A 9,869-nucleotide genomic window follows, 5' to 3' on the forward strand; every position below is an offset into this window, starting at 1 on the left:
ATAACTTTTTTGTACATTTCTTTGTCGTTGTTTTGCATGAGTACAACGTGACACTTCTAGTGCACGTGACACGTTTTATGGAGGAAATATCGTATGTGCTCCGGTTTGCTTTTTTTCTTCACTGCGGCTTATTTTCACCTTGGTGGCCGCTAGCATTTCTTATTTTCTCCGTCGCCATAACAGTTGCATGTTTTCATGTAAACGAGAAACGACCACCCGTTTCGGTGTGAAATCGGTTTGCTGGTAGACTGGAACGGGTGGCGCATGCGTTTTGTTTGCGATTTTGAATCACACGTGTATTTTATCAACATGAAGTGTACCTTCAAATAACGAGATATGAAATGACTCAGTCATGATGTATTTAAAACGCGATACAAAATCAAAAAGTCATCCCGGTGTGAAACTCGCGCCGGTGCGAGTTTTCTCATGTAAACACCCCCTTACCCATGGTTCTCCGCTGGGCTCGCTGCACGAAATCTCCGCTACAAGTAAACTGTAGCTAGTCAAAAACTCTTTCCGTCCTTTACGCCAGAAGGACTTTTCAGACGACGTCTGACTGGTCGACCTAAAAAAGATAGTTAAACGCTAGGAGTGAAAGCGTGGTTTTCTTCATTATTAGTCTTAATCAGCTTTCCTTCTGCGATAAGGATAATTTCAGTGTTTTGGCGATTTTTAGCCCCTTGTAATGCACTTAGTAAATGTTTTCAGCCTTAGCCGAGAGCAATATCACTCTTACGCCAGTCTGTGCGGTTTCGCACGGGTCTTCGTTGATATATTTTCGTAGGTTTTCTATAGACCACCTCCTAGCTTTTCTAATCTATATTGGTTACTTTTTTCGAGGGCGCTAGATTGTTATCCTCTTCGCAAAAACTGTCCTAACGATCGAAACACTCGAACCGCCCGAATCGGGTGATTACTTAATTTTTAGATAAACTAAAAAATAGCGTTTAGTAAGCTTGTGGCTCGCTATCTTCGTGTCTTAGGGGCATTCCGTCACTTAAGAGCAAGTGAAATTTTCGGAAATCCAGTAGAATTGTTGACCAAATTTCCAGGGAGGAACAGCTTAGGCCTCGTTCAGACGCCGTACTTTTCATGTGCCGAACCTAACTGAATAAGTTCGACTTTGGAGCGACACTGACGCGACATCTGATTGAGACGGCGTACCATGTGTCGAACCTAAGTTGAGTTCGACAAAAGCTCGACAGACTCTGTCGAACTTAACGCTTTTGCCGCACCAAACTAAAACTGCCGTACCAAACTGATTCAGACGCCGCTCTTTTGCCGTACTTAATTCATCAGTTAGGTTCGGCACATGAGTGGAGCGGCGTCTGAACCGGGGCTTAAGCTGGTCTAACCATGCAAATACGCCAATACAGTCTCATGTCTCATAACCGCAAGTGAAAGTAGGCAATAAACATTGAAAAGTTTACTTACTTTCCGCTTTGTACGTTAGAATCTTCCGATCGGGTATTAATTACGACTAAAGAATTGCAAAAACAGGAACTTTAAAATCTTTATTTTTTCATAACGCTTTACGATCACTCGCAATCGTAATAAAAACCGACTGCGAAAACCGCCCCCATGTTTTTAATGCACCCCATGTTTTACCTCCAATTTTTATTCTAGCTACGATGTTTTTATTAGTGTAATCTCTCTCGTAATTAAAACACAATTTAGGGAGCTGTGTAACGGCCCACGCGTTCGTTCTGATGTTTTTTGGTCACCGGCTGATCACCGCCTACGTGTTCTTTTACCATTAGTAATGTTGCGTCGTAAATCGCAATGCTCCCCTCAGCAGTGGAAACTTCTCGATAGAGTATGTTTACAAAAAAAAATGCGTGGCATCAGTGAGGGGCATTCTCTATATTTAAGTAGTTAAGTGATTTATTCAGTAAATATCTTCAATAGTTCGTCTGTTCAATATGTTCTTGGAACTTAAAGAGCAAGGTAAGTGCCGCCAAAGAAAAATTGTTTATTTTAAACTATATTCGTCAGGGTTCACTTAGTTTGCCATTGTAGTTAATGCTAAGAACGTTTTTTTTATTAACGTTTTTTCTTCATTACTACGGGAGTACTAAATATTTCTTGCAGTTTCCGATCCGCCTACTGCTTTTCCCCGAAAAATCAACTCAAACTTTATTAATGCAATAAACCTCTTTAGTTGTATGTTTTGTTTTCCTAAAAAAGGTCCCAGGGGAACTTAGCCCATTGTGTTTTCATAAATTATGCGTAGGATATGCACGTGAGTAAGATAAATTTGAAAGAAAGGGTTCCCTAGAGTATTGTCACATGACCTGTATTGGGAAAACAAAACATGCAAGCTAAAGAGGGGTATTATCATAAACCTGTTTAGTTTTTAAATCTACATACTAAATTTTTTTTCTAAAATGCGTGATGTCTTTTTAATGATCAAGCATTAGGCGGGGATGTGCTATACAGTACATTATTATCTACGTGAGTGAAATTTCCGACTTCATATTTTAATACGTCGGCGTCAGCATTTTTATCAGCAATAGAATAAAGGAAACGGAAGATTGAGAACTTAAAAGAAATAACTTATTAAAAAGAGATGAGTTGGCTTTTTGTTTCAATGTCCAAATTGCAAAATAGGCCATATACCATATGCATGAATCATATGCACGTATCAAATGCTTACTGGACCGTTGAGTGACCATATCACATTTTTTTTTGGCGTTGTATTCGTGGAGTTTGAAAAGAGGATATATTGGAGCCTTAAGTGTAGTTAACAAACAACAGTACGTTTACGACACGAAAGAACCGTCTAGCTAGCAAGTCAAACGGTAGCTGTTCTCAGAATTAGAAAAGAAACATCGCGAAAGTTCGTGGAGTTCGCCTTAGTTTACTCGTGTAGCGTGTGTTGACGCTGCACGTGTACGCAAAACAGACAACAATTCAACACGCGGCAGCGTAAGCAGGTATAGTGTTCTTACGGACATGTAACAATTTGTTTACTTGACAAGCATATTCAAGTTAAAAAAAGGAAAATTCGATTCGTTAGTCTTTATACCTCCGTCAGTTCCAAAAAAATAAATGAGACACTTTTAAGTCGATAACTTTGGATTTTGTCAAGTGCCAAATTGAAATTCACTTAACTTCAGTTATGTATTTATCGAGATACAACTTCAGCAGTTTCCTCACTGACTTTCCATGTGGCCAGAAATCTAAGACTTGAGATCGTTTCAGAGTGGCACGTTTGATGTCTAGTACTTTTTGAAGAGAATGTGAGGGAAAGTAATTTAACCAAGGCTGAACAAAATTTCGCATTTTGAACATTACCACAACGTACCACGTACTCCTGTGGGGAAATATGCATCATGGTTTTGCTATGGACAGAGCTAGATGACTAGCTCAATTTGAGTTTTATTACTGATAAATTCATATTTCCAACAGTTCGGGTAGTGTAAAATAATTAAACGGCAACTTTTGTTACTTTTTCGGAGATTAAGCGAGGTCCAGTGAAGTTAATGGGTAAAATGCAAACATGCAGGAGCAAAAAAAAAAAAATGAGATTTTGAAGTTTATAATAGCTCGGCACCATACATAATAATAATAAAATTTATTATTTGTATTGCGCCTTTTCTATAAAATATTCGACATAAAATATTCCATATACGGCAGTAATAGCTCGGCACCATACGGCCTGCACCCACGGGCATTACTGAATTTATGATTTTCTTTCTTTTTCACATAAAGGATAAAATAATACACTACAAAAAACATCATTTTTGTTAGGACATATTTCCGTCAACGGCAACCAATGTCTTCCACCTACTTCTCGCTAATATTGTACAAGAGTGATATAACCAGAAGTACTTGAATTTTAGTTATTACAATATAACATCAGTCATTCTTAGCATTAGTGCCGGCTCACGAAAAGGCAAATTTATGTTTTTAGTGGCTTTTTTGATTAGTTGTATTGTGCAAATTTTGATTTCCTCTTTAGATGGATGTGAAAGCACTTAACTGCGACCCATTTTGCGGACATCGAAAGCACGTTTGATCGTTGTGCTATGTATAAAATTTCATTAGTGTTATTGTTCTTTGGAACTTAAATTTGCAAGATGACTAGGTCAATATTTTTTCTCTACAATTAAGCAAGATTCTTTTGAACAGAAGCGGAGGAAAATGAAATTATTTTTCTCAAATTTTCGAGAGCTCGTTCCCGAAAGATAACGCCCAGGAAGACCAAGGTACTTTTCAAAGGCCTTTAATACTCGTACAGCATTCGGCACGCGTCGGCGTTGTCAAATGGTATACCCTTTCATTAAGGAATTGGTACCTCTTTTTCATGGACGCAAAATAAAAATACAACGAGACTAGGAGAACAAATGTTTATTTTTTTTAGAAAGATTTTCCTCCACCTCGAGTGCTAGTCGGTGAGCACTGAAGCAAAGTAGTCCCGGGAGAGGAATTTCTTTCACGCTACTTTTTGACAGCCTAGCGCAGAAAATTATTGCTTGTTATAAGAATTTAATAATAATAATAATAATGATAATGATAATAATGATGATGATGATGACGTCGACGACGACTTCCAAGGAAGCAATTTACTAATTCGTTGACATTTTCTTGGGTTCCAATTGTAGTTCCTCTGTACGGAATCTGCCCTCAGAATGACTGCCAACGATACCGTCATATTTGGTACGTCTTCAACGGATAATGGCATGGTAAACGAGCTGCACTACACTCCGAGTTTATTTACTGGCATTCTAGTTACTGCTGTTGATGGGACAATTGCAATCGTTGGAACGCTTGGAAATGTTCTGGTATTAACAGTCATTTTTGTGCAGATACGATTTTCAACAGTCTCGAACATCTTAATTGCAAACCTTGCTACGATAGATCTGGTGACAGCGGCCTTACTGATACCGGGAGATATCTACCGGCATGTGTGCTATAGGATGGGTTTCTGCCATGTTTCTCATACGTTCGTGCTACTACACCGTATTCTTGCTCAGTTTGTGGTCAGCGCGGCTGCCGTGAGTCTATTTGTAATAGCAGTTGAACGCTTCATCGCTGTGGCTTTTCCTTTTCGCTACCGGTCTCTGTTCACTAGAGCCTGGGCCAAAGCCTGTGTCGCCTTAACGTGGACTGTAGGAACATTCATCACGGGAGTTTTCCACGGTCTAAAGATTGTTTACATTCAGAACGTAATTTTGATTTTCCTAGTACTATTGACGTTTTCCATTTATGTTTACATCTTCTCCGTCGCCTTAAAGCACGAGAAAAAAATTGCTGCGATGCGCTCGCAGGTTCCGAATTTCCAGCGTTCCTCTCCACTTCCCTGGGAGCGTAAATCAGCTCAAACAATGGGCATCGTTTTGGGAGTGTATATTCTTTGTTGGGTACCATCCGTGGTGTTTTATTCAGTTGTTCGAACAGATGATTGGTTATTCCCGAGATTGCAGTTCTGGATAAACTCTGTTTATTACTTGAATGCAGTACTAAATCCTTTTATATATGGTGTGAGAAGCGCAAGGTTTCGTAAAGAGGTAAGACGACTCATCAAGTCTTTTCGGGCCCGAAGATTGTTTTCTTATAACACTTCATAAAAGCCAAGAAACTCTTAAAGCTCCACGTAGAATCGGAGACTACTCGAGACTACTCCATAGTTGTTGGTGAAAAATAACAACTTTGCCCTGAATGGGCGCGGGTGCGCGAAGGAGGATATCTAAAGAATGCTTTCGCCGACAGATTAAATCGTACTACAGTGAAAACTGGCCAGTTCTCAGGTATCCAGCGTGGCGATACAGTTTTTAGAATAACTTGTACAATCATGTCTGTGAGAGATTCTGCTGAAAGCGAAGAGCTTTTGTTCGCAAAACTGGAGTATTCCAATTCCCTATCGAATCTATACCTGCGCGAGTGAGCTATATGTAGTCTGTTAGCGAGGATGGGACTTACGTTTTTTTCTTTTAGGACCCGCAACATACGACAGTATTAATAATCCCCATTGCGCAATTGCAGATGGCTTATTCAATTCCCACACTTAACGGCGTCTTCGATCCCCTTGACCAGCAGCGGTCAGGAATGGTTTGTTTCGTCAAACTAGCATGCGCAGAACAGGGCGAAGACTCGGGCTGTGTCTACACTATATCCTGTAGCTTTTCGTGTCGTGTCTGTTGCCTTACTGCGGGAACCCAAAACCTGACAAATGAATATATGCCCGTGGGGCAGGGATGTCTTACTTGAAGTAAATATACTAAATATATCTATAAAGGGAAAACATTCTTTGGAAACAAGAAATATTGCTATAAAAATGGTGAAGGATTTACTCGGAATAGAAAGATTTTGTGATATATTAAATTATGATCATAAGTGAAAACAATTGTTGCCTTTCTTTAAATATGAAGCTGCGTACAAACGGACACAACAATTCCCAACATTGTTGGCCCAATAATGTTGGCAGTTGTTGCGTCTGTTTGAACGCAGCTATAAGTTTGACCTGTTTCAAACTTTGCGCAACAACTCCCAACAACACGCAGACACATGCAACAGGGTGTGCAAACAGAGGCAACGTGAACATCAAACAATATTGGGAGTTGTTGGCCGACAATGTTACGTCTGTTTTCACAAGGCTTAAGTTATAGTAGTTAATGGTAAGTTTTTCAAAGCTGTCACTTGACGGAGTTAGAACTAAAATTGCGAGGGGTGTAGAAAAAGGTGTCAAAGGTGTCAGATTCCGCGAAAACTGCGTATTGTTCCTCAATCCATTCACGGTTTTACCATACTCGCTTAAATTCAAAATGCCGTTCCTCCGAAAAAGTTTAGTAGAGGGAGCTTTTATTTCGTACAATGAGTCGAACTGGGGAGAGCTTAACCTCATACCCGGATCTCACTCTGACATACGCTGAAAAACCCTTGGCCATGAGGGATCTGGGTACGAGCTTAGAGAGTGCCCTTTTCCTAAAAAAGCGGTAAGCTTTTTAGAAGCCCTTTGCTCTTGGACTACTGAGCTCGAAAATTCTCTGTCTTACTTTTGAACGAATCATATGGGGTAAGGTTGTTTCAGTAGACACAGGCTCTGAAAAACACGAATTTTGTTTCAGAAGAAAGCAAGCTTGTACGCAAAAAGCCCGCGTTAAATCTCGCGCGTATGAGAACTGATTGAAGAACCCTACTGGGAAACCTCTTCAAGTGATGGTATCCTGAGAATCAGGCCTTCCCTAGGGGAAAAGGGGAGACGAGATTTTAGAGGGGATGAGAAAGAGAGAAAGGAAGGCCTGATCCTGAGGGTTGGGTTGTGCCTAATCTTGGTGTGAATCATTAACCTTCGTCACGTGTTTCTTCCCTTTTGCTGTCTCCCCTCCCCTATCACTTCTTTCTTCTCCTTCCCCTCCCCCCCCCCCCCAGTAATGCCTGATACTAAGGCTAAGTGGCGGCGGCTTCCTCTGCAGACGCTATTTTGATTTTTTAGTAACTGAGAGGAAGGATCCTCTTCGCGAGACGAAGGTCTAGAAAGTACGGACTGCGTGGAGCGGGAGGCGAAAGAGTCCTTGGAAATGTCCTACCTTGCGATTTTGTCTCTGTAAAGGTCTGGAGAGGGCCATTTATCCCAATCGTTTTACGTGGCGATTTTATCGCGCAATTTTTTACCACAAGGCTGCGAACTGGTTGCAAGGAGACCTCAAAAGTTGACCCAGCGGATTTTTGAGCCCAGTTCAAAGCGCTGCACGTTTTAGCCTTCAAGCAATAGCCTCCGAGCAGGCTCACATGTGAAAGTTTGGCGAAAACGTTTGGCGGCGCAGGAGAAGAATGGCTTGGCCCATTCTTGTCGCGCACTGGTGGCTCCGCCGCCAAAAATTTTCCCCAAACGTACGTTTGAGTCATTTTTTTACCCTGCCCCCAGCTGCTGGCTTGCTGTTGGCTCGCAGGCTATGCAAAAGCGGTGCTTTAAATTTTTGTCTGCTCGTTCATTCTAGGGTATCATTTTCCTTTTTCGAATTTTAGTTGATTAGAGCTTCCACATTATTTGCCTAAAATAAGATGCTGTGCAGTCCAAAGGTCACATGAAAAAGTTTTAAAATTTTCTGATACCTCTTTTCGTCATAAACTGGGGATCAGATACGTATAGGATGTTGACAGGTTATATATTTCGTTACTCTTTTACTGCGATAAGTGTTTACTCGCAATGTATGTGCAAATAAATTTTCTCTCATCTTTTATTAGTGGTTGGCTGACTGTTTTTTATGGTTCTTCTTGGTGATTTTTAAAGAGACTTGCGTCACCGAGGCAAGTCTTGTCAAATCTCTGTCACTAAATTTGCTGATATTTTAACCGCAGAATTTCAGGGCACTTTAAGCAAAACCCCATAGAATGCTGGATGGGATACAAGAAAACAATTGTAATTGACAGGTTTTAAGTAAAGATAACATGTATTACGCTTTTCAACCTACCCAGTTGGCTTTAGAAACTCCCCTCAGATTTATTGCAAAACCTAAAAGTGATAAAACCAATCGGGAGAAAAAGCACCCTGGCAGGAAAAACAAAACGAGATAAAAGCAAAAAGACTAGAGCACAACATTTAAACCCTAACTCACCCATAATTCATGTTTTCGAACCATAAAAAACACCGTTCCTGAGATCAGCTCAGTTTACGAGTGACCGCCCAATAAGCCGAAAATCACGAGCCGGTGTAGTTAAGAGCCATTGTCAGAGAAAACCGGGCGGTGTCAAAAGATTGGGGTCAGCCGATTTCCTTTATTTTTTCAGCATTTAAAACCAAGCTGATAAGATTAACTTTGGTGACATTAACAAGATTTTCCGGCTTTTCCCCCCCGAGATTGACCACCCCCCCAGTTTTTGGCCAAGGGAAGCCCTAAAAACCACCAAAAACAATGGAAATTTCTCGGGTCTAAAACAATTTTTCCTTAAGGAATTAGTGCACAGATTTTTTTCTGAAGCTAAAGTACCTTAAAATAAACGTTTTGGATGCATAAAATCAAATTTTTAGTGTAACGGTAATTTTGCCCAAGGGTTTTAACCCGGGTATGTTGCGTGACTGTTACAGGACAGCGAATTTCGGCGATTTTCTAAGCCCATTTTCTTGAAAGTGCGGTTGTTTATTTGATAAATAATTCCATTTTACAATAGTCTATACCCTTCTAAGTCAAAATAAAAAAAGTATTGATTGGTACAAGAAACTCTTTTTACAGGAAGCCTATTTTCGTGAACGTGATTTTGCGGTATTTTGCATAAAGCATGTAACCTTGATTTTTGGTAATGGCCTTTAAATTGTAACTTTAGACGGCTGAAAACTTCATCACCCGTATAAAAAAATAATAATTTGGAAAGGATACTGCAATGAAAAGAAAACAACCTTACTTTAGAACAGCGGAAACCGTTGCAGTCGTACACGTATGATACAAATTATAAAGCAGACGTATTAATTAGAATTAATTATAAAGAAATGAATGGACGATTTTTAAATTGTCTGTGCGACGAATTTTCAGTCATATAAAGTTTCAGGAGAATATTTTTTACTTGGTTTTTGCAGAAAATTTTTGTTTGCCAAAATATGAAATTAAGAAATTAATTAACGACTTACACGTATAATTGTAGCTGCGTAATTTGAGACCGAGCAACATCTATATGTCTCGCGCGCCGCTCGGTTATCAGGTTTCATTTACGACTCGCCGAAATTTGCGTACTTTTGTTGTACCACACTTGCTTTAAAATATGAACTGTTCGTTCGCTTCACAAGAGTCACCTTGTAGTTCTTACGGATCTAGTACAAATGTTCTGCCGCTGGATGCTTGTAAAGAAGACATAACACCACACTTACTGGGCCTTGGTGTGAGTAGCAAGCGAGGATGGCGATCCGAAGGAATAGAAATCACTGAGAAGGA

General features: G+C 40.1%; 1 protein-coding gene across 1 annotated transcript; it reads left to right on the plus strand.

The window, feature by feature from the left end:
• Nucleotides 1–2,542: 2,542 nt before the first annotated feature.
• Nucleotides 2,543–5,764, plus strand: LOC140938922 (trace amine-associated receptor 13c-like). Its single transcript, XM_073388445.1, has 2 exons — nucleotides 2,543–2,936; nucleotides 4,608–5,764. Exon 2 carries the CDS (start codon nucleotides 4,635–4,637, stop codon nucleotides 5,571–5,573), a length of 939 nt encoding a protein of 312 aa, XP_073244546.1. The 5' UTR covers nucleotides 2,543–2,936; nucleotides 4,608–4,634; the 3' UTR covers nucleotides 5,574–5,764.
• Nucleotides 5,765–9,869: the final 4,105 nt, after the last annotated feature.

The sequence above is a fragment of the Porites lutea genome, chromosome 5 (genome assembly GCF_958299795.1).
Source record: "Porites lutea chromosome 5, jaPorLute2.1, whole genome shotgun sequence".
Taxonomy (NCBI): Eukaryota; Metazoa; Cnidaria; class Anthozoa; order Scleractinia; family Poritidae; genus Porites; species Porites lutea.

Excerpts from the sequence above, each read along its gene's own strand:
- LOC140938922 (XM_073388445.1), top strand. The coding sequence starts at position 4,635 with ATGACTGCCAACGATACCGTCATATTTGGTACGTCTTCAACGGATAAT.